We start from the raw sequence: 24,076 nt of genomic DNA, 5'->3' as shown, positions 1-24,076 counted from the left end.
GGAGTGGCCAGTACCAAGGGGACAGGTGATGACATTTCAGGTGGGGACAGTTGGTACATGCCCTCTGTGATGTTACTTCCTCTCTGGAACCCTGGGCTCCAACATTCCATCTTACGTCACTTGCCCCGCCCACTTCGCTGAGGAGTTCAGAGGGTTTAGCTGCTCTGGTTGCTGGGTCTCTAGGGACAGCTGAATCAAGGTACTTATTTGAGGTTTTCCTTGGAGAAACACTCCTTTGTCGCTTCCTGTCTGTGGTAGGTTCTTTCTTGAGGATGTCCCAATCAACTAAATCTGAACAGATAGAAAAGTTACCCTGTAAAGACTAACTTGTGCCTCTCTTGTGTCTCTAGCATTCCTCAACCCATAGAACTGTTCTTTGAGCTAAACTGTTACTGGGCAGTTACTTAAGGAACCTAGAAACTATAACCACTTTATGTCTGACAGACCAGTGTGCCACTATTTCTGAGGGAAGTAGTATGCCTCTTAGCTTTACAAATGTTGAAACCACCTATGTGCCTCAAGACTTCCCCCATTCTCAGTGACACCAAATGCTCTCTGGCAGAGGGGCTACTTTCCAACTTCCTCCTGGATAAAGACACAGTCTTCATGGTCCCAGAAACAGCTCAATGTCCACTCACTAAAAGGTTTCTGAGGATTTCAGTTTGAGGATCTCTGATTAGTGTATCTTGAGATGTGCTAAGCTCTTTGACTTTGTCCATTTCCTAGGTCCCTGGAAACCACCAGTTGGGAAACTATTAAGCCTGTGGCGATCCTCTTACCAAGTTCACATTGGGCACACCAGACTAGTTAAACACAATGCAGGGCACTGTACCACAGAAGGGTGATCTAAATTTCTTAAAAGGCAGGTACAGGAAAAGTGTTTGGGTCCAGAGTTTCTCTGTTACCTTAGCAACCTAGTCATATTCTGTTTCCAGGGAGAAAAAATGAAGAGTAGGTAATGATGGAGACACATGTATTTAACTTTCAGCAGGTACCCAGAAATGTCTTTTATTAAAAGTTTATTGTGTCTATTACTTTTAAATCTATTTATTTACTTATTTGCGTACTTTAACTCCCCAATTGTGGTCCCCCTCCCTCCTCTCCTTTAAGTCCTCCCCCCATCTCCCTTCTCTCCCCCATCCACTCCTCCTCTGTTTCTCTTCAGAAAAGGGCATCCCTCCCATGGATATCAACCAGTCTTGGCATATCAAGCTGACTAGGCACATCCTTTGTTGAGGCTTAATCTCAATGAATACTCCAGGGCAACTAATCGGACAGAAGCTTGACTCCTCAAAGACTCCAGATACATTCTCATGTGTTCATTGAATCTAAGTGATTCCTAACCACTGACTTGCCCATAGACCTAATCAAGGATAGATGATCTTGGGTGCGAAGGAGGACAAGAAGGTACTGACTATTACTACTTGTAATGTCTTATGTCTTCCTTCACAGGACATTTTGTTTTGAGCCTGAAGAAGACAAGATGGTGTCTTTTCAAAATCACACTGATATGGAAACAGTGAGTTCCTGCGCAAAGATCCCTGTGGAAGTGTTTTATGAACCAAAGAATATATGTAAGGTGAGGTGGCCAGGGAGTGGGTGGCCAGTAAGTGGGGGAGGAGAACAAATGAGCAGCACTGAGCATTTCTAGCAGCTGGGGAAAAGGCTGTTACTCACATCTCTCGCTCAACCCTCCCATTTCCCAGGATCGATTATCTTGACTTCCTCGGTGGACCACTAAGGCCTTCCCACACAGAGGGCACACATGTTCAGCAGAACAGTTGCCAGAATTTACATTTCCTTCTTTCCTAGGCCTTCGAGGATATTTCTGCATACTTTTCGGATGAAGAGTGGGGAAAGCTGACCAAATGGCAGAAAAGTGCCTATGTGTATATGAAAAGGAACTACGTCAGAATGACCGGCCTAGGTAACAGGACATCTGGGTACAGAGCAGCCTGGCTTTCCAGTTTGCTTGCTGTGCCACATCTTCTTGTAGCAGCGTTGTACCCCACATCCTAGCAGCATATCCCCTCTTTGTGCTGCCCGTTAAACAACAAACACTTTGCTTTCTTTTAGGGGTCACAGTGAACCAACCAGTTTTCATGCGTTGCAAGGAGCAGGCCAAGGAATCCCTGGTCGAATGTATTGAAGTTCATGACAGCGAAGGTGAGGGGAAGGAAGGTGATGGGGGTGCTGTGAGAGAGCACCTCCTTAGTCAAGATGCCTATAAGGTGACAGGCATCTCTTCTCTTCTTCACATCAGGGCTGCTAGGGTTAGGGTTAGGGTTAGGGTTGGGCTAGGGTTAGGTTAGGGTTTGGCTAGGGTTAGGGTTAGGGTTGGGTTAGGTTAGGGTTAGGGTTAGGGTTGGGTTAGGGTTTGGCTAGGGTTATGGTTAGGGCTAGTGTTAGGTTTAGGTCTAGGTTTAGGTTAGGGTTGGGTTAGTGTTTGGTTAGGGTTAGGGTTGGGTTAGGTTAGGGTTAGGGTTAGGTTTGGGTTATGGTTCGGTTAGCCTTAGGTTAGGGTTGGCTTAGGGTTAGGGTTAGGGTTAGGGTTAGTTTAGGTTAGGGTTTGGTTAGGGTTAGGCTAGTGTTGGCTTAGCGTTAGGGCTAAGGCTAGGGTTAGGTTTAGGGTTAGTATTTGGTTAGGGTTTGGTTAGAGTTAGTTTTAGGTTTAGGTTTAGGTTTAGGGTTAGGTTTAGGTTTAGGGTTAGGATTGGGTTAGGGTTAGGTTTAGGGTTAGGGTTGGGTTAGGGTTAGGGTTAGGGTTAGGTTTAGGGTTGCATTAGGTTAGTGTTGGGTTAGGGTTTGGCTAAGGTTACGGTTAGGGCTAGTGTTAGGTTTAAGGCTAGGGTTTGGTTAGGGTTGAGTTAGTGTTTGGTTAGGGTTAGGGTTAGGGTTGGGTTATGGTTCGGTTAGCCTTAGGTCAGGGTTGGCTTAGGGTTAGGGTTAGGGCTAGGGTTAAGTTTAGGGTTAGGGTTTGATTAGGGATAGTGTTAGGGTTAGGTTAGGGTTTGGTTAGGGTTAGGTTAGTGTTGGCTTAGGGTTAGGGTTATGACTAGGGTTAGGTTTAGGGTTAGGGTTTGGTTAGGGTTGAGTTAGGGTTAGGTTTAGGTTTAGGGTTAGGGTTGGGCTAGGATTAGGTTAGGGTTAGGTTAGGGTTTGGCTAGGGTTATGGTTAGGGCTAGTGTTAGGCTTATTAAGTCTAGGTTTAGATTAGGGTTGGGTTAGTGTTTGGTTAGGGTTAAGGTTAAGATTAGGTTTGGGTTATGTTTCAGTTAACCTTAGGTTAGGCTTAGGTTAGGGTTAGGGTTAGGCCTAGGGTTAAGTTTAGGGTTAGGGTTAGGTTAGGGTTGGTTTAGAGTTAGGTTAGGGTTGGCTTAGGGTTAGGCTTAGGGCTAGGGTTAAGTTTAGGGTTAGGGTTTGATTAGGGTTGGGTTAGGGGTTGATTAGGGTTAGGGTTAGGGTTGGGTTAGGTTAGGGTTTGGTTAGGGTTAGGTTAGTGTTGGCTTGGGGTTAGGGTTATGGCTAGGGTTAGGTTTAGGGTTAGGGTTTGGTTAGGGTTAGTTTTAGGGTTAGGTTTAGGGTTAGGGTTGGGTTAGGGTTAGGGTTAGGTTTAGGGTTGTATTAGGCTAGTGTTGGGTTAGGGTTAGTTTAGGGTTTGGCTAAGGTTACAGTTAGGGCTAGTGTTAGGTTTAGGGCTAGGGTTTGGTTAGAGTTGGGTTAGTTTTTGGTTAGGGTTAGGGTTAGTGTTGAGTTAGGTTAGGGTTAGGGTTAGGGCTAGGATTAATTTTAGAGTTAGGGTTTCATTAGGGTTGGGTTAGGGTTTGATTAGGGTTAGGGTTAGGTTAGGGTTTGGTTAGGGTTAGGTTAGTGTTGGCTTAGGTTTAGGGTTAAAGTTAGGGTTAGGGTTAGGGCTTGGTTAGGGCTGGGTTAAGGTTAGGTTTAGGTTTAGGGTTGGGTTAGGTTAGGGTTTGGCTAGGGTTACGGTTAGGGCTAGTGTTAGGTTTAGGTCTAGGTTTAGATTAGGGTTGGGTTAGTGTTTGGTTATGGTTAGGGTTATTGTTAGGGTTAGGTTTGGGTTATGGTTCGGTTAGCCTTAGGTTAGGCTTGGATTAGGGTTAGGTTAGGGTTTGGCTAGGATTACGGTTAGGGCTATTGTTAGGTTTAGGGCTAGGGTTAGGTTAAGGTTGGGTTAGTGTTTGGTTAGGGTTAGGGTTAGGGTTAGGGTTGGGATAGGTTAGGGTTAGGGTTTGGTTAGGGTTGGTTTAGGATTAGGCTAGGGTTGGCTTAGGGTTAGGCTTAGGGCTAGGGTTAAGTTTAGGGTTAGGGTTTGATTAGGGTTGGGTTAGATTAGGGTTTGGTTAGGGTTAGGTTAGTGTTGGCTTAGGGTTAGGGTTATGACTAGGGTTAGGTTAGGGTTTGATTAGGGTTAGGTTAATGTTGGCTTAGGTTAGGGTTATGGCTAGGGTTAGATTTAGGGTTTGTTAGGGTTTGGTTATGGTTGGGTTAGGTTTAGGTTTAGGGTTAGGGTTGGGTTAGGTTTAGGTTAAGGGTTAGGGTTAGGGTTGGGTTAGGGTTAGGTTTAGAGTTGCGTTAGGTTAGGGCTGGGTTAGGGTTAGGTTAGGGGTTGGCTAGGGTTACGGTTAGGGCTATTGTTAGGTTTAGGTCTAGGTTTAGATTAGGGTTGGGTTAGTATTTGGTTAGGGTTAGGTTTGTGTTATGGTTCGGTTAGCCTTAGGTTAGGCTTTGGCTAGGGTTACAGTTAGGGCTATTGTTAGGTTTAGGGCTAGGGTTAGGTTAAGGTTGGGTTAGTGTTTGGTTAGGGTTAGGTTTAGGGTTAGGGTTGGGTTAGGGTTAGGTTTAGGGTTGCATTAGGTTAGTGTTGGGTTAGGTTAGGGTTTGGCTAAGGTTACGGTTAGGGCTATTGTTAGGTTTAAGGCTAGGGTTTGGTTAGGGTTGGGTTAGTTTTTGGTTTGGGTTAGGGTTTAGGGTTAGGGCTAGGGTTAGGTTTGGGTTATGGTATGGTTAGCCTTAGTTTAGGGTTGGCTTGGGGTTAGGGGTAGGGTTAGGGTTAGGGTTAAGTTTAGAGTTAGGGTTTGATTAGGGTTGGGTTAGGAATTGATTAGGGTTAGGTTAGGGTTTGGTTAAGGTTAGGTTAGTGTTGGCTTAGGGTTAGGGTTAGGGTTAGGTTAGGGTTTGGTTAGGGTTAGGGTTATGACTAGGGTTAGGTTTAGCATTAGGGCTTGGTTAGGGTTGGGTTAGGGTTAGGGTTGGGTTCAGGTTAGGTTTAGAGTTGCGTTAGATTAGGGTTGGGTTAGGGTTAGGTTAGGGTTTGGCTAGGGTTACGGTTAGGGCTAGTATTAGGTTAAGGTTCGGTTAGTTTTTGGTTAGAGTTAGGGTTAGGGTTGGGTTAGGTTAGGGTTAGGGTTAGGGCTGGGTTATGGTTCGGTTAGCCTTAGGTCAGGGTTGGCTTAGGGTTAGGGTTAGGGCTAGGGTTAAGTTTAGGGTTAGGGTTTGATTAGGGTTGGGTTAGGGTTTGATTAGGGTTAGGGTTAGGGTTAGGGCTAGGGTTAAGTTTAGGGTTAGGGTTTGATTAGGGTTGGGTTAGGGTTTGATTAGGGTTAGGGTTAGGGTTAGGGTTAGGTTAGGGTTTGGTTAGGGTTAGGTTAGTGTTGGCTTAGGGTTAGGGTTTGACTAGGGTTAGGTTTAGGTTTAGGGCTTGGTTAGGGTTGGCTTAGGGTTAGGGTTAGGTTTAGGTTTAGGGCTTGGTTAGGGTTGGCTTAGGGTTAGGGTTAGGTTTAGGTTTAGGTTTAGGCTTGGGTTAGGGTTAGGTTTAGGGTTAGGGTTAGGTTAGGGTTTGGTTAGGGTTAGGTTAGTGTTGGCTTAGGGTTATGGTTTGACTAGGGTTAGGTTTAGGTTTAGGGCTTGGTTAGGGTTGGCTTAGGGTTAGGGTTAGGTTTAGGTTTAGGGTTGGGTTAGGGTTAGGTTTAGGGTTAGGGTTGGGTTAGGGTTAGGTTAGGGTTTGGCTAGGGTTACGGTTAGGGCTAGTTTTAGGTTTAGGGCTAGTGTTAGGTTAAGTTTGGGTTAGTGTTTGGTTAGAGTTAGGGTTAGGGTTGGGTTAGTTTAGGGTTAGGGTTAGTTTTGGGTTATGGTTTGGTTAGCCTTAGGTCAGGGTTGGCTTAGGGTTAGGGTTATGGCTAGGGTTTGGTTTAGGGTTAGGGTTTGGTTAGGGTTGGGTTAATGTTAGGTTTAAGGTTAGGTTTAGGGTTGCATTAGGTTAGGTTTGGGTTAGGGTTGGGTTAGGGTTAGGGTTGGGTTAGGGTTGGGTTAGGGTTTGGCTAGGGTTACGGTTAGGGCTAGTGTTTTGTTAGGGTTGGGTTAGGGTTAGGGTTTAGGGTTAGGTTAGTGTTAGATTTAGGTTAGGGGTTGGTTAGGGTATGGGTAGGGTTGGCTTAGGGTTATGTTTTGGGCTAGGGATAGGTTTAGAGTTTGGGTTTGGCTAGGGTTGGGTTAGGGTAAGAGTTATGGTTATGGTTTGGTTAGGTTAGGGTTGGCTTAGGGTTAGGTTAGGGTTAGCTTAGGGTTAGAATTATGGCTAGGGTTAACTTTAGGATTAGGGTTTTGTTAGGGCTGGGTTAGGGTTAGGGTTAGAGTTGGGTTAGTGCTAGATTTAGGTTAGGGGTCGGTTAGGGTATGGGTAGGGTTGGCTTAGGGTTATGTTTAGGGTTATGGATAGGTTTAGAGTTTGGGTTTGGGTAGGGTTGGGTTAGGGTAAGGGTTATGGTTATGGTTTGGTTAAGTTAGGGTTGGATCAGTGTTAGGTTAGGGTTGGCTTAGGGTTAGAGTTATGGATAGGGTTAACTTTAGGGTTAGGGTTTGGTTAGGGTTAGGGTTGGGTTAGTGTTAGATTTAGGTTAGGGATTGGTTAGGGATCAGTTAGTGTTGGCTTAGGGTTATGTTTTGGGCTAGGGTTAGGGTTAGAGTTAGGGTTTGGTTACCGTTGGGTTAGCGTTAGGGTTAGGGTTGGTTTAGAGTTGGGTCAGGGTTAGGTTTTGGTTAAGTTTATGATTAGGGTTTGGTTAGGGTTGGATTAGGATTATGGTTATGGTTAGGTTAGGGTTGGGTTAGGGTTAAGTTTAGGGTTAGGGTTTGATTATGGTTTGGTTAGGGTTAGGGTTAGGGTTGGGTTAGGTTAGGGTTTGGTTAGGGTTAGGTTAGTGTTGGTTTAGGGTTAAAGTTATGGCTAGGGTTAGGGTTAGGGTTAGAGTTAAGTTTGGGTTAGGGCTAGGGTTAGGTTTAGGGTTGGGTTACTGTTTGGTTAGGGTTAGGGTTAGGGTTGGGTTAGGGTTAGGGTTAGGTTAGGGTTTGGTTAGGGTTAGGTTAGTGTTGGCTTCGGGTTATGGTTATGGCTAGGGTTAGGGATCAGGTATGGTTGGCTTAGGGTTATGTTTAGGGCTAGAGTTAGGGTTAGGGTTTGTTTATGGTTAGGGTTAGGTTTTTGCTAGGGTTAGGGTTAGGGTTAGAGTTAAGTTTGTGTTAGGGTTAGGGTTAGGGATAGGTTTAAGGGTTAGGCATTATGGTTAGGGTTAGGGTTAGGGTTGGGTTAGGGTTAGCGTTGGGTTAGGGTTAGAGTTATGGTTATGGCTATATAAAATCTAAAACATTATTGTGGAAAATGGGCAATGTTTTACACCTTTGGAGTGAGTCAGAATTTCCTGTGTCCTATTGGCTTGTGACTTTCCAGGAACATAAGTCAGGTTGTAGTAGCTTCCACTAGAAGTTTACTTGACCTAAACTTTAGGTCTCATATTTATGCACAGTGTTTGAGAATAACAGAAAATTATTATACTCAGTAGCTGCCAAAAAGCACTTAATATCCTATGCTTCCTCACACAGTTAAAACCTGACCATTCAAATCATGTTATGTATTAAGCATTTTTTTCATTATTCCACATCAGAAAGTTTAGACAGTTCAACATTTTCTTGAAATCAAGTTACTATTATGACATAGAGGAAATGTGCTGGGAGTGGATGAGGCAGTGATGAGGCTTAACTGACACTTCCTAACCAATCAGAACGAGACTTCTACAATGACACCTGCCAGTAGTCAGGTGAAAGAGCTGGCCTCTACCAGCCCCTTTTTCGTGAGTGTGCTCACTTTTCACCCTAGCCTTCCCTAAATCAGCAAGATTCTGAGCCATTCAAATATTTACTAACAAACAAAACCTTCTGATTTGTCACTCTCTGTAGCTGAATGCTCTGATGAAACTCTTGGCGGGACACCAAGAAAGCGGATGAAGGCAAGTATCATCTCTTTCTATAGGAGTGCACCTTGCTTGTCCCTCAGTTCATGTCCACATTGGTGAGGATAGGTTTCATTTTAGTGGCAGATAAGTATATAAATATATATTTGATACTTGAAGTGTAAATTTTAATGTGAAGTTTCACATGCTGTTTTTTTTTCTTTTATTTGTTTGTTTGTTTTTGAGACATGGTTTCTCTGTGTAGCCCCGGCTGTCCTGGAACTCACTCTGTACCACAGGCTGGCCTTGAACTCAGAAATCCGCCTGCCTCTGCCTCTCAAGTGCTGGGATTAAAGGCATGTGCCACCACCGGGCCTGGCCACATATTGTTTCAAATGTTAATTCTAACTATATCTTTCGTATAGTTATCGGAATATAGTTATTACATATAGGTATAGTCATTGAATCTTTGGGTCTGGCTAATTATGGTGTGTGATTTTTTTTTATTTGTCAGGCCCTGTCCTAAATATTACCCAGCAAATTAGAACATCCTAAATCAAGTAGCAGAAATACTCCTTGTAGATTACTCTTTGCCAAAATGCCTTATCTCTGATTCTCTTTTATAGCTGGCATCAGTGAGAATAAGTATTCACAATGTAAAAGGAGGACTTGCTTCTGGAGAGAATGGTTCCAACTTGGCAGGTTAGCTGCAGTCTAATTCCTTGTCCTTAACATACGTTATTGTTTTTCAATGTGTTTATTTAATTCTTTGAGGAGTTTATATAATGTGTTTTAATCATATTCACACATACCGTACCCTTTCATCTAATAATATAAAACATCTTTCCTAGTTGTTTTTCTCCTAACGTCCATACTTTTTTTTATTTAAAAAAAACTAAACAACAACCCAAGCCCAATTTGTGGTATCTACATACTGTGGGAGGTAGAACCATCCACTAGAGTACAGTTGACCTACCAGGGGACATATTCTTAAAGATAACTGACTCTTCCTCCCACAAAAGCCACCTACTGTTAAGAGCTACTCTGGAGGCTGAGAGCACATGAGTTCCTACTCACTCCATGCTAGAGTGCTGGCAGGCTTGATCTTGTGCAGGTCTCATGGGGACAAAGATGCCTATTGTGCGTTCCTGAATTTGACAGCTCTCAAGCACTACATTGCTCTGGTCCAAATGTCTTCTGTCTCTTGCAATCTCTCAAACCCCTCATCTGAGATGGAGCTTGGAAGGAAGGTGTGTGACATGTATTTGATGTTTATCTGGGCAATCCACTGTACAAAACAACTTCTCTGATGCTGAGAGCTCGCTTACCTATGGGCAGAGATGTATGAATTTAGAAGACAGTCTGTACTACATTCATTTAGCAAAATCATAATAATGGGTTTTCCCAGGGGGCCTGTGTAACTAACTACGTGCTCTTGGTCAGACTTACAGTACCAGACCTGTTTTCCTCAATTGGAGCTTTTTAATAATTAGAGTACTGATAATGAGGATCACCACAACTGTGCTAAATTATTCACCCAAAGAGCAGTTCCACTAGCTCGCTAATCTGTAGCCTAAACCACTGAAGTGTAGTCAGGTCTTCCTTAGTTTCTGAAGCCCAGGTGATGCTCCTGTCAGTACTGTCTCCTCTCATCCTGACACTTACTTTCCACATAGGGATTGCCAGCTGGCTTCTACCCTATAAGGGCCATGCACTTGTCTCACTAGAATGACAGGGCTTTCACAGTGGACCTCTCCCACTGGATCAACTCCAGGCCATATCTATACCTGAGAACTGTCTGCCCCACAGCCCCAAGCTAGAGGAACCCTCAGAGGCCCCTGACTCTTTATGGAATGGGGCTTTTCCACAGTTGTAGGGTCCAGTCTAGTGTAGAGAGTTCTGGGAGCTGAGATTAGAGGCCAGTGAGGACACAACTAAGGACTGATGCGTGAGGGGACCCTGACAGCAAATACATAGGTGCTCACTGTTATCCAACACTGCAGTTCCAGAGGATCTGACACAGTGCTTCCTCCACAGGCAGACCCACATCCATGTTCCACATACACAGAGACATACACAGAAATAAAAATGCAAATGTACAATAAAAGAAAATTAATTCTGCTTTCGAGCTCAGAAACAACATTCTTTTACTTGTACCTAGAACCCCTCATACATGACTCAGAAGGTTAACTGAAAGGTGACACATGATTAGTGACCAATGACACATCTTGATATCAACAGAAATGGTGTAGGCACTACCAAGCCCAGTTCCACCTGATGTGCTTTCACCAGCATCTGTGTGGTATCACCTCTGGCACGAGGTTCTTTGATACTCTATCACTGTCTCCTTTCTTTCTTCTCCATCCCCTGCTGCATTCATCTGCACACGCTGCCATGCTGCACTTATGTGCACACATCACCATGCTGCACTCATCTGCACACACCTTTATGCTGTGTTTATCTGCACACATCACCATGCTGTGCTCATCTGCACACACCACCATGCTGCGCTCATCTGTACACACCACCATGCTGCGCTCATCTGCACACATCACCATGCTGCGCTCATGTGCACACACCTCCATGCTGCGTTCATGTGCACACACCACCATGCTGCGCTCATGTGCACACATCTCTGTGCTGCGCTCATGTGCACACACCACCGTGCTGCGCTCATCTGCACACACCACCATGCTGTGCTCATCTGCATACGCCACCATGGTGTGCTCATCTGCACACATCACCGTGCTGTGTTCATGTGTACACACCACCGTGCTGCACTCATGTGCACACACCTCCATGCTGCGCTCATGTACACACATCACCATGCTACGTTCATCTGCACACATCTCCGTGCTGCGCTCATCTGCACACATCACCATGCTGTGTTCATCTGTACACACCACCGTGCTGCGCTCATGTGCACACACCTCCATGCTGCGCTCATGTGCACACATCACCATGCTGCGCTCATGTGCACACATCTCCGTGCTGCGCTCATGTGCACACATCTCCGTGCTGCGCTCATGTGCACACACCTCCATGCTGCGCTCATGTGCACACATCACCATGCTGCGCTCATGTGCACACATCTCCGTGCTGCGCTCATGTGCACACATCTCCGTGCTGCGCTCATCTGCACACACCTCCATGCTGCGCTCATCTGCACACACCTCCATGCTGCGCTCATCTGCGCACACCTTCATGCTGCGCTCATCTGCACACACCACCGTGCTGCGCTCATGTGCACACACCTCCATGCTGTGCTCATGTGCACACACCACCGTGCTGCGCTCATGTGCACACACCTCCATGCTGTGTTCATCTGTACACACCACCGTGCTGCGCTCATGTGCACACACCATCGTGCTGTGCTCATCTGCACACAATTCCCTGCTGTGCTCATCTGCATACACCTCCGTGCTGCGCTCATGTGCACACATCTCCGTGCTGCGCTCATGTGCACACACCACCGTGCTGCGCTCATCTGCACATACCTACATGCTGCGCTCATGTGCACACACCTCCATGCTGCGCTCATGTGCACACATCACCGTGCTGCGTTCATCTGCACACACCATCGTGCTGCGCTCATGTGCACACACCACCGTGCTGCGCTCATGTGCACACATCACTGTGCTGCGCTCATGTGCACACACCACCGTGCTGCGCTCATCTGCACACACCTTCATGCTGCGCTCATCTGCACACACCACCATGCTGCGCTCATCTGCACACATCACCATGCTGCACTCATCTGTACACACCACCATGCTGCGCTCATCTGCACACACCACCATGCTGCGCTCATCTGCACACACCTTCATGCTGCGCTCATCTGCACACACCACCGTGCTGCGCTCATGTGCACACACCTCCATGCTGCGCTCATGTGCACACACCTCCATGCTGCGCTCATGTGCACACACCTCCATGCTGCGCTCATGTGCACACATCACCATGCTGCATTCATCTGCACACATCACCATGCTGTGTTCATCTGTACACAGCACCGTGCTGCGCTCATGTGCACACACCATCGTGCTGTGCTCATCTGCACACAATTCCCTGCTGTGCTCATCTGCACACACCTCTGTGCTGCGCTCATGTGCACACATCTCCGTGCTGCGCTCATGTGCACACACCACCGTGCTGCGCTCATCTGCACACACCTCCATGCTGCGCTCATGTGCACACACCTCCATGCTGTGCTCATGTGCACACATCACCGTGCTGCATTCATCTGCACACATCACCGTGCTGCGTTCATCTGCACACACCATCGTGCTGCGCTCATGTGCACACACCACCGTGCTGCGCTCATGTGCACACACCACCGTGCTGCGCTCATGTGCACACACCACCGTGCTGCGCTCATGTGCACACACCACTGTGCTGCGTTCATATGCACACACCTCTATGCTGCGCTCATGTGCACACACCACCGTGCTGCGCTCATCTGCATACGCCACCATGGTGTGCTCATCTGCACACATCACCGTGCTGCGCTCATCTGCATACACCTCCATGCTGCGCTCATGTGCACACACCACTGTGCTGCGTTCATCTGCACACACCACTGTGCTTCACTCATCTGCACACATCACCGTGCTGCGCTCATCTGCACACACCACCGTGCTGCATTCATCTGCATATGCCACAATGCTGTGCTCATCTGCACACGCTACCAGGGTGCGCTCATCTGTACATGCCACCAGGGTGCATGCAGTGTCGTGTCCTTCATGCTATTCAGTCTTTACTAACTGTCCACACACTGCACCACCAGCTTCTGTGTGCAGCATTGTATTAAATATTTCAGCCTTTCCCAGAGCTGGTGAGTGCCTCCAGTGCTTTCTTTGCCCAATCTTCTTTGTTCCACGCTCTTAATTACATCTCTTCTGCTTGCGCAAATGACAGTCTATTAAGAATATAAAGGCAAACATTGTAGCCCTGGAAACTCGGTTTACTTAGGACATTTCTTTCCCATTTAAACACCCGTGTTCTTTTTTATTTAGTTACAAAAAGTGAAATACTTTGTCAAGTGTGATTAATACGTTATGAAAATCCTTTAAAAACACCTGCAAACGATCAAGGCCTTTAACATTCTGCCGTGAAAGGAGGGGCTCAGCAGGTTCTGCCCTCTCAGAGGATGTGAAGGCAGATCCCAGCAGCCAGGGAAAGGCCAGTGAGGCCTAATGCACATATCTGTAAGCCTGACTAAACTCACTGGGTCTCACCAGTACAAACCAAGAGGACATAAAGGGGGATCTAGGTGTAGGGAGGAAGGGCGTCAGTGTTACTCAAGACAGAAATTAGGTGTACACATGATGAAAATACATTATATATATGCATATAAAAGGGCATAATGAAATGGAACATATAACTAATTTATGCTAATATAACCTTTAGGAAAATATATGAGAAGACACTTAACCTCTGAGACCATACAGAAACGCTACTGACAACCCAAACAAGTGCTTCAGTATTGAAAAACCACCGAAGAGGGCAGCACAGGGGGAATAACTCCAACATGTGTTCCAGGGACAGTAGGCTCAGAGACACCAGCAAACCTAAGAGAAAGCACATGCTTTGGGGACAGACAATAGGGTGGCGATGGATGAGAGCAAAGCCTGTGGAAACAATATTCTGGTTTCCCCACCATGCTCGAGATGTTTGGCATAGGCACTGAAAATCCCAGGCCTTTCCGGATGACACACTCAGCCAGCACCAGTTTAGATGTTAGAATGTGTCTCCATAATCATAATTGGACTTGTCCTTCTTCTGCAAACCACATAACACTGGACAAGTCATTTACATGCTCTGAAGCTAACTCTGAAATTCATACAATATAAGTGAATGGTCACTAGGTCCTCCTCCTAATGGAGGATAAAATAGGAAATCTATATCAGGGGATGGGGAGAGGAACCGGACAGTACACTGGATGGTATAACCCAAACTAGCCTTTGGTCTGTACTGCTGTATGGGTGACATCTCAGTCTTTGTGAGTCAGCAGATGTGAAGGCCCATGGGCTCATGGGAGGGACAAGCCCTGTTCCTTTCTGATGAGAAAGTCCCTAAATGACCTACCTAGCTCTCATGCACTAACCTCTCCACATTTCAGAAAGTGGTGCCATTCAGGTAAACGCTTGGAGCCACAGGCTGCGAGAGAGAAAGACCCGAGTGATATATGAAGAGATTAGTGATCCTGAAGAAGATGATGAAGATGATGATGATTAAACCCGTAAGTGGTCCTCTGACACATCTCACAACTCCCAGAACACACACATTTCCCATATGGTATTGGGCCCTACCCAGTCATCCACTCCTAGTCCTTTGGGATGTAACACTGAACCGGAAGTAATATGTCATGCTTCCTTTACTCCAGTGCTGGGTAGTTTGGAGACCTTCCCTAGTCAGGATGCTATGGGCTTCTAAATCTTAGGCTAGCACTCAAAGTATAGGCCACACCTTCCTCTGGCTAAAGATTTCAAAGACAAGGTGAGGCAGCCCCTGTGCTCAAGCAGAGGCTTTGCCTGCGGAGCAGAGCTCTGAAGCTGGGGGGAAGGAAAGCACGTAGGCTGTGAAGAACAGGAGGAAACAGAGCAGTGAGTAGGTGGTGGCAACTCACTAGTATTTCTCTTTCTTCTCTTTCTTATCTCAACCACAGAGAGTCGAAATAAGCCCACGGTTGAAGAAGGATGTAGTGGGAATTCAGGATCACAGCACAGCTTTGAAAGACTAAATATCAGCACTATATATACACACACGTACATATTTATTTATTTATTTATAAAAGTTTACTAGAGTTCTGAGTTACACGTGTGTCAAGTGTTTGTTTTCTTCGTTTTGTAGGATATCTCAAACACTGTTAGGAATCTTTTTACTGCGCGCCAAACATTTCCTATTATTGTCACTGGGCTGAGCCCCACTAGAGTTGCTCTTTCTGTGCCAGGCACTCTTTAAGCATAGATCTCGCTGTATGGCAAGCACTGTGGGTAGTACATGCTAAGCACTCTGTTAGTATTATCTTACTGTGTGACAGCCACTCTGGCAGAATATCAATGTTTCAAGCAGGGTAGATGGCTCAGTAATAAAGGACCCTACCCTGCTTCCAGACCAGTTGGCTTGAGTTCAATCCTAAAGACCTACATTATGGACAGAGAGAATTGGCTTCCTGACAGTGTCCTCTGATATTCACAACTGAATGCATGCATGCACACACATACACACATATCCGTGCATACATGCACAAAATAACTAAAAAACGATTGGAAACATAATAAGTCTATTAATATTCCCTTCAGCAAGGCACATACCTAATTGCTGTTTGTGTGTCCTGTACTTATCTGAGGCATCATGTGTCAGTCATTCCTGCACTGAAGTACACTACCATCCCCTTGCCTAGGACTGCCAAGCAGACATCTATTTGTTTATGCCAACATGTTTTTCTGTATTGCATATACATATAGAAGTCATCACTAGGGTCACCAGTTACCTGCCATGCTACATTAGAAATGTATCTAGTTATAACTGTCTCATTTCATTTTTTGGCTAGTACACACTTCCTTCCCTGTCTGCACACACATGACAAATCCAAATTCTGTGATGTGGGAGAACCTGGCTTTGCTTGTCAACACATAGGACCTTCGTCTACCAAAGAGCCTGAGGCTCAGTGTAGACAGATGCCCATGTCTATGAAGATTAAAAGTTATTTTTTTACCCTCTAATTTTAGCTTTTTGGGGGTAAGTTGTAATGTCTGATTCTAGGGATTGAACCCATGTCAATCAACATGTGAGGCAAGGACCCTACCACTGAACTACCCTGGACTAGTGGTTTCTGCTTCATTGTTGACAGGATACTGAAAGAAATTTAAGGCAGAAAGATCACTCTGGGCTTGAAGTTTCAGTGGGTTCAGTTGATGGATGCTTTCCCCATACTTGCAGTGTACAGGAGAGGCTGTTCTTCCCTTCATCTTGGGTTAGGGTGGCCAACAAGGAATATAGGAAGGGCCCAAGAAACAGACTCAAGTACATGGTTCTAATGAGCTAATTCCTCAAAAGTCCTTGCCTCCCACATAACTACCAATATCATGTGACATCATGAACAGATTCACTTGCTGAGTAGATGAGGGATCCCAAACATAATTAGTTTTAGAAATGTCCTCACACATGGGGAATAAGTGGAACTTTCACTACTATGTCTTAAACTTTTCTGAAATACTCAGACTACCAAAATTAACACACACACTCAGTTTGTGTCATTTTCAGATGATGTTTCACTAAATCACCCAGGCTGGCACCAAATTTGCGATTGTCCTCTGTAAACTTCCAAGTAGGATCATAGCCTCTCTTGGGTTATAATAAACATCTTCCTCTTTTTATTTTTGTTCACAGAAACGTTCTAATTATGCATCCCAGGCTACACTGGAACTCACTTTATAGCCTAATTGTGGTATTTGTGCCCCAGTCACTGGAGTTCTGGGCTTACAAGAGTAGACTACTGTGCATGGTGTGATTGAACACATTTCTAAGTGATTTTAACATTGACCTAGGTCCCTAGAACAGAATTTAGGGAGCAACACAGGGACAAGTTAAGGAATACAGCAGAGTCATCACAAGAAAAGTGTCGTGAGCACTACTTATCAAAACTCACAATAAAGAATACTCCTCGTGGGCTGGAGAGATGGCTCAGTAGTTAAAGCACTGACTGCTCTTCTAGAAGTCGTGAGTTCAAATCCCAGCAACCACATGGTGGCTCACAACCATCTGTAATGGGATCTGATGCCCTCTTCTGGGGTGTCTGACAACAACAGTATGCTCATATCTATTAAAATAAATAATAATTATTTGTTTCAAAAAGGATACTTCTCTTTAGCTTGGCATGTGGCTCAATAGTAAAGACTGATGAAGTAGACAGTTAACAGACTCTATGCTAAGAAGCATGAGACTAGAGCCAAGTCCAAGGTCAGACCCGCATGGCAGCAAAGGCAGAAGGGCTTATGGAATAGCAGAGTTAAGGCTTATATCTGAAGGATGTAGTACAAATGAGACCTAGGGTTCTGGGTCACTGCAGACAAGGGACACATAATCTGTGCTGGCATGATAAAGGCTGAAGTCTGGTCTAGAATTATTCTTAATGCTCCATGGTTGATGCTATGAGGTGAGCCGTGTCTTATGTCCATTTCACATACCATTCCTATGTAGGAGCCATAATGCCCCAGTAACTCTCCTAGGCATGATGGGGTAATGTGGGTTCCTGTGGATATGGCTCTGATGAACAGAACTGTAGAGAGGGGAGAGACAAGAGAGCTCTGCTTCAGCACTATGTGAGGATGCAGAGAAGGGTCAGAGGTGCTGATAAATGGATGTGTTCAACAAAGTAAACCAAATGCAGAAAGAGATGGTTCAGGGTTAACTTCAAATGAGTAGCCACGTCTACATTTGTGTTCTTGTGTAACTTTGTACTGGGGGGACATGAAACTAGAAAGGGTATCGTAAAATGGGAGGTGGGGTCCACAAAGAGTAACCCTGTATACAGGGGCCAGGAAAGTAGTAACAGGGACAATCAGGGAGAAAGAAGGGGACCAGCAAGATGACATGGGGTGGGACAAGGTGATTGGGACTGGGACTGATTAAAAGCCAAAAATATGAGACTATGTCATTATTAAACCCATTACTTTGTATGCTGCCTTGAAACATCAAGGAAATAGAGTCCTGAGGATGAAATGCGAAGAGAAAAATAGTCTACTTTTGAAGCAGAATTAGCGGTCCTCTGCTGGAGGAAGATAATCTTATATATTAGGGAAACTGGCAGCTACGAATGGAAGTTGGAAACTGGCTATTCTTGTCACTCTCTAGAAGTGCCCTTACCTCGTCATCTGTCATACTCACACTCACTGAAAGGCCATCAGAACAATCACACAAGTACTGAATCACAGTCAAGTACTGAAGATCCCTCCCAAGGCAAATGCCAATAATGGCAGACTAATGCTTTCCAGCTGCAGTGGCATGCTCAGAGGTCTGTGGCATGAACCTTGTGTTGTAGGGTTCTGAAAACATGACCTAAACCATTTTGTCTTACAGTCATGCAGAATGGAAGAATACCGCCCACAGCTCAACTCATTTATGGATATTTAAGTGTTATTCATATGTTCCTATAGAAATTACAATGTAGCCAGGTGGTGGTGGCACACGCCTTTAATCCCAGCACTCTGGGAGGCAGAGGCAGGCGGATTTCTGAGTTCGAGGCTAGCGTGGTCTACAGAGTGAGTTCCAGGACAGCCACCGCTACACAGAGAAACCCTGTCTCAAAAAAACCAAAAAAAAAAAAAAAGGTGAAATTTATATGTTCCCTGCTCTGTTACATCATCCCACATAGTTCAGCTTGCATAAATCTATATATTAGCAGAGTACATATGTGGATATACCTACTTCCAAGGCAGAATTTCTGAAGCTCTGAGTTATAGCTGGTGTGGCATGGATAATTCTCTTAGTGAGAAGCTATTTGTGCATTTTAGCTTCATCCCTGAGGCTTAGAAGGTTTAGCAGTGTCCATTAGTTATCAGCAAATATACAGCATCCCAATTGTGGCAAGAAGGGCCAAATGTCAAGAGGAGATAGATGGTGGTAGCAGTAAACATTATGCCTGGGATTAAAACTCTAAAGTCACTGACAATGACAACAATCAGGAAAAGGTCCCATGGACTGGTTTCAGGGTTCACTTTTGTGTACAGTACAATCACAAATTTGGATATGAGGTCAAATTTTCTTCTACTTATTCATTTTTATGCCCACAAGTTAGTGCTGCTATTGGATTTTGCCAGAGAAGTGTCTGATAGCAGCTACTGCAGAGATTCTTAACTGGCCAAAGTATTGAGAATATGTGACTGTGGAATTCGGCAGCCTTAAAAGAAGCGCGAATATTATCCCCTCCACTGGCTAGGCAAATCCATGGACAAAAGGAAAGAAAGAATATAAGAGGCAGAGGAGAGGGTGGAGTGGTGTGGACTCAAGTCTCTACTACATGATATAGTCTTTGCATGCCTGAAGTCTCAGCAGCTGTTATTACCTGCAGAAGACTGGGCCTTCATAATCTGTCATAGAGAGGGTAGAATGCTTATGAGCCATTCCTGAGGATTGGTAAAAAGTTAACAGTTGCTAGGGAGAGTGGCTCATGAAATCCTACTCCTCCCTAAGAAGGAACTCTAGGTAATTAATGCTTTCAGAGGGTGAGGGAAATTTACTTTTGTGGTGTAGCCACTTCTAAAGTACCCATGATTCGGGTTTTAATCCCTTAGCAATGTCCCTATAGGAAACAAATGAAAACCACGTGTTGACCAAAACATCCTGAAGATAGAAGAGACACTACCAAGGTGTGATGGTTTATATATACTTGGCCCAGGGAGTGGCACTCTTAGGAGGTGTGGCCCTATTGGAGTAGGTGTGTCACTGTGGGTGTGGGCTTTAAGGCCCTCATCCTAGCTGCCTGGAAGCCAGTATTCTGCTAGCAGCCTTCAGATGAAGATGTAGAACTCTCAGCTCCTCCTGCACCATGCCTGCCTGGATGCTGCCATGTTCTTGCCTTGATGATAATGGACTGAATCTCTGAACCTGTAAGACAGCCCCAATTAAATGTTGTCCTTATAAGAGTTGCCTTGGTCATGGTGTCTGTTCACAGCAGTAAAACCCTAACTAAGACAGAAGTTGGTACCAGGGACTGTGGTATTGCTGTGATAGGCCTGACCATGCTTTTGTTTGGAAGAATGGGGATTTTGGGACTTTGGATTTGGATTAGCAGTGCAATGCTTTAAGCAGGGCTTAATGAGCCATCTTAGTAGGAATGCAGAAGACTTTGTTGCTGAGTGATCTGAACTGTGCCGACCTGGACCGAGAGGTTTCAGAGGAGAAGAATTTCAGTATGTGGCCTGGAGACTGTTTCTGTGGTATTTTGGTGATGAATGTGGCTGCTTTTTGCCATTGTCCAAAGAGTCTGCCCTGAGGCTAAGGTGAAGAAATTTAGATTAATTGCTTTGAAACAGGAAGTCTCAAAACAGCTCGGTGTAAATTCTGTTGTGTGGTTATTGGAGTTCTCTCTTATGAAGAACATTTTAATGAAAAGGAGCAAGTTGAGAAGGAAAGAAACAAAATATATGGTTTGAGTCCAATTAAAGGGGTACCAGGAAGTAGAGTAGAGCTGAATCCTATGTTCTAGAAGAGACCAGATTAAGAGACTAGGACTTTGGGGCAAGTTACGTTTAGACCTGCCATGGTGGTTACACACTTTTAATCCCAGGAGACAGGCATGCAGATCTCTGAGTTCAAGGTCAATCTACAGATCAAGATCCAGGACAGCCAAGCTTAGGCAGTGAAGGAGTTGGAAAACAGAAAGCTGGTGATAATGTAATAGAACAAAGCGGGCGAGGGGGGGGGGCAGGTTCCAGGTCCTGCAAGCAGCAGAACTCAGCAGCTTTAGCCATGTGGCCCTGGCTTTAGAGTGAAAAATAGAAGGGACTACTGGGACAATTGGTGCTGGTTAGCTGGAGCTAAGAAATTAGCAGTGATTAAGAAGAGAGCAGCATCACTGAGGTAAAATCTGGGAAGTGTTTTCTGAGAGAGAGCACAAAGAAAGTGTGTTCCAGAGATAGCCTAGGTTGTATCGCATGCTGCCACTATTCTTGGTAATGTGTAAGAGTCACCTGGGTGGTACTAGTTTTGATTGCATGAAGGGGTCATGAAGCACAGCTGAGACTTGACACTGTGAGAGGCTGTGGAAAGCCATTGGTGAAGATGCAGCCTCAGTTGCAATTGATGGCCCAGGACTGAAGGGGCCATGCAAAGGAGTTGAGGCTTGGCACCATGAAGAGAGCCTATGAGAGGCTATTGGTGAAGCGTCAGTGCAGAGGAAGACCCCAGTGTATCAGAGATGCCAGTGCCATGGGATGATCACCAAGAACAGCATCAGCAGTGGAGCGGATCAACCTGCGCTTAGAGTGCTACAAAAGGCAGAGCTGGAGAAGTGACACCAGCCCTTTGGAGGAGCCCAGAAGTTCATGTATGGATCCCAGACATTGGAACAAGAAGCTGTATCAATGAAGTTGTCTTAGAGACTACAAGTGTTCAAGATTCCAGAGCCGTGGGCCATCTGCTGAGGAAAGCTACTGACAGGGAGTGGAACCAGCCCAGGAGAAAGAAGTTTGTTGCAGTCAACAAAGATGAAAAAGGAGCTGGAGATCTGAAGACTGCTTTGACATCAGCCATGGGGATGCAGTGCTTGGAGTTTGCCCAGCTGGTTTCCTGTCTTGATTTAGGGATTACAGTTAAGTGATTGGATGAATCTCAGAAAATCCTTTGTACTTTGTACTTTGAATATTGTTGAAACTGGTATAGACTATGGGGACTTTGGATGTTGGCCTAAATGGTATTTTGCACTATGCTCTGTTTAGGTATGGCCCCCAAAGTCTCATATGTTTGAACAAGCCTATGGTGGCCAGGGAGTGGAATGTAATTGTATATGCTTGGCCCAGGGAGTGACACTATTAGAAGGTGTGGCCCTGTTGGAGTAGGTGTGGCTTTGTTGGAGTAGGTGTGTCACTGTGGGTGTGAGTTTTAAGACCTTCGTTCTAGCTGCCTGGAAGTCAGTCTTTCACTAGCAGTCTTTGGATGAAGATGTAAAACTCTCCTGCACCATGCCTACCGGAATGCTGCCATGTTCCCACCTTAGCAAATAATGGACTGACCCTCTGAACCTGTAGGCGAGCTCCTATTAAATGCTGTCCTTGTAAGAGTTGCCTTGGTCATGGTGTCTGTTCACAGCAGTAAAACCCTAAGACACTGGGTTGGGTAGGTTCTACCTGAGTATTGGGATCAGGAGTAGAGGGAGGAAACAAAAACAGGGTACTTGGTAGTGATGGTGATGAAATATTTGGGCAGGTAGGGGTCTGTTAAATACTGCCCCTCTACACATGCTGCTCTAGGTAACCTTAATTAAAGTTATGGATTGACAAAAACAAACAAAAAGCCCCAAACCCATGAAAATAGAAGAGTAGTAATAAAATCACTGGGATCAGGAGGAATGGGAGGGGATCCAACATAGTGATGGGACACCGTCATGGTTAAAATATATTATGTGCATGTATATAGGTCACAACAAAATATATTAAAACAGCAGCAGCATACCTCCTTCTACGGTGTCAGAGTCCTGTATTTGTGACTCCCTTTCTTAGCATGGGCCAGCCAGGTCCTGGGACAGATCCCTAGGACAACAAAAATAATATTACCATTAAAAGTGACAAGATCAGTGGATGAAGAGATGGTTCTGTGGTTAAGGGTACACACTGCTCTTACAAAGGACCCGGATTTGGTTCTCAGGACGCACAAGGCAGCTCACCTGGTGTTTAAGTCTACTTCTAAAGTTGTGATTTCCTCTTCTTGCCTCTCCTGGCTCTGCACACACATGGCACACATATATACAAGAAGGTAAATCATTCATATACATAAAATAAAAGGAACTAGATCGTTTTTTTTTATAGTGGCATGACCATCTGCCTAGAAAGTATGACAGCTTATTAAAGATCTTGACAGATGTGTCCTGTGCATGTGCTCCTGTTCCCCTTCAAGAAAAGAGCTCAGATTTGTGCTGTTAACTCCATCCGCCCCTGCCCTTGCCTCAGCTGAGCTGCTCTGGTCCCCATACCAAGCCTATAGTTACAATGACAACTTCATTTAGCCCTACCCACTGGATCCATCCTCCTAAGCACACGGAGTCCTTTCTTTAGCCAGAGACAGACTCATACTGCCAAATCCACCCATCCCTGCAACCTTTCCAGAGAGGAATACTGGACCTATAACTACAATGCTACTGACTCCTACTACTTACCTACCGCAGGCACGCCTGTCCCACATCTGTCTTCCAGCCTGCCTTCTGCCCCTCTTCTTCATGTAGAGATCTCAGTCTATTATTCTAAAAGGGAGGAAAGGGAGCACAGTGAGGAAAGACTGAACCAAAGGAAAACCAGAAAAACAACAGGGCAAATACCAAAGACTGCATCTGCATGTCTGATGTCAGAGCGCTCTTCAGACCTCCAACTCCTGTCAGCTTTGTTGACCGCAATGCACTTCTCTCTCTTGGGCTGGTTTCATACCCAGCCTGCAGCTCTCCTTGGCATGTATCCCATGGCTCTGGCGTCTCCTTCACCTTGGGGTCTCCAACACAATCCTGGCGTTCCCTTCACGGTAGCATGCAGTGGCTCATCTGGGCTTCCATGCAGGGACGCTCTGAGCCAAGCCTGGCTTCAGTGGCTTTCCTTAGTCAGAGAGGGAGATTCCATAACTCCTTTCTTGTATCCTTCACTCTAAAGCCAGAACCGTGTGGCCAAAGCTTTTCAGTTCTGCTTGCTGGGTCTGGAATGTGCCACCCCCCCATCAATCACATCTGTGTCATAGAACAAGTCCCCAAACTAGGGAAAGATGCACCCATACAAATAGCAGAAACACACACAATACCAGAGAGACCAGACCAGAAATACAGCGGATCTTAGTTAAGGCACTGAGTACACAGAAGCTGCAAAAGAAAGGTAGCAAGCCACTGAAAAGGAAACCCTATTACAATAACAAAGGATTTCTCAGTGGAAACGTAGAAGATCTTGGGACAATGCAGTATGAGTGCTAAAACGTCCACACACAATGACAACCTAGACTAATTTGCCTGCTGAAACTATCTGCCATGGGAGAAAGAAAGAAAAATTCCCTATGCTATAAACAGCCTAAAAAATTCATATCCCACAAAGAAAATACAGGAAGCTGTATTTCAGGCTGCAGGAAAAAAATGAGCGTAG

General features: G+C 45.4%; 2 protein-coding genes across 3 annotated transcripts; one reads left to right on the top strand and one right to left on the bottom strand.

Annotated features, from left to right (window-relative positions):
• The first annotated feature begins 1,477 nt into the window (after nt 1–1,477).
• On the top strand, nt 1,478–14,480 carry LOC127675536 (putative protein SSX9). The gene is made up of 6 exons (XM_052171612.1): nt 1,478–1,579; nt 1,813–1,927; nt 2,077–2,166; nt 8,251–8,300; nt 8,870–8,945; nt 14,365–14,480. Exons 1-6 carry the CDS (start codon nt 1,484–1,486, stop codon nt 14,478–14,480), a joined length of 543 nt encoding a protein of 180 aa, XP_052027572.1. The 5' UTR covers nt 1,478–1,483.
• Nucleotides 10,416–24,031, bottom strand: LOC127675640 (uncharacterized). Of its 2 annotated transcripts, XM_052171689.1 has the most exons (5): nt 23,119–24,031; nt 22,630–22,685; nt 22,419–22,495; nt 12,119–13,161; nt 10,416–11,281 (listed from the first exon to the last, which is right to left on the bottom strand). In XM_052171689.1, the coding sequence occupies exons 4-5, from the start codon at nt 12,770–12,772 to the stop codon at nt 10,529–10,531; spliced, it is 1,407 nt and encodes a 468-aa protein (XP_052027649.1). In that variant the 5' UTR covers nt 12,773–13,161; nt 22,419–22,495; nt 22,630–22,685; nt 23,119–24,031; the 3' UTR covers nt 10,416–10,528. The 2 variants fall into 2 exon arrangements, with proteins under 2 accessions (XP_052027649.1, XP_052027650.1); XM_052171690.1 differs by having other exon boundaries at nt 10,416–13,161.
• Nucleotides 24,032–24,076: the final 45 nt, after the last annotated feature.

The sequence above is a fragment of the Apodemus sylvaticus genome, chromosome X, assembly GCF_947179515.1.
Source record: "Apodemus sylvaticus chromosome X, mApoSyl1.1, whole genome shotgun sequence".
Lineage (NCBI taxonomy): Eukaryota > Metazoa > Chordata > Mammalia > Rodentia > Muridae > Apodemus > Apodemus sylvaticus.
Note: the sequence above shows the minus strand (reverse complement) of the source record. Positions and strands in the feature narration are given on the sequence as shown.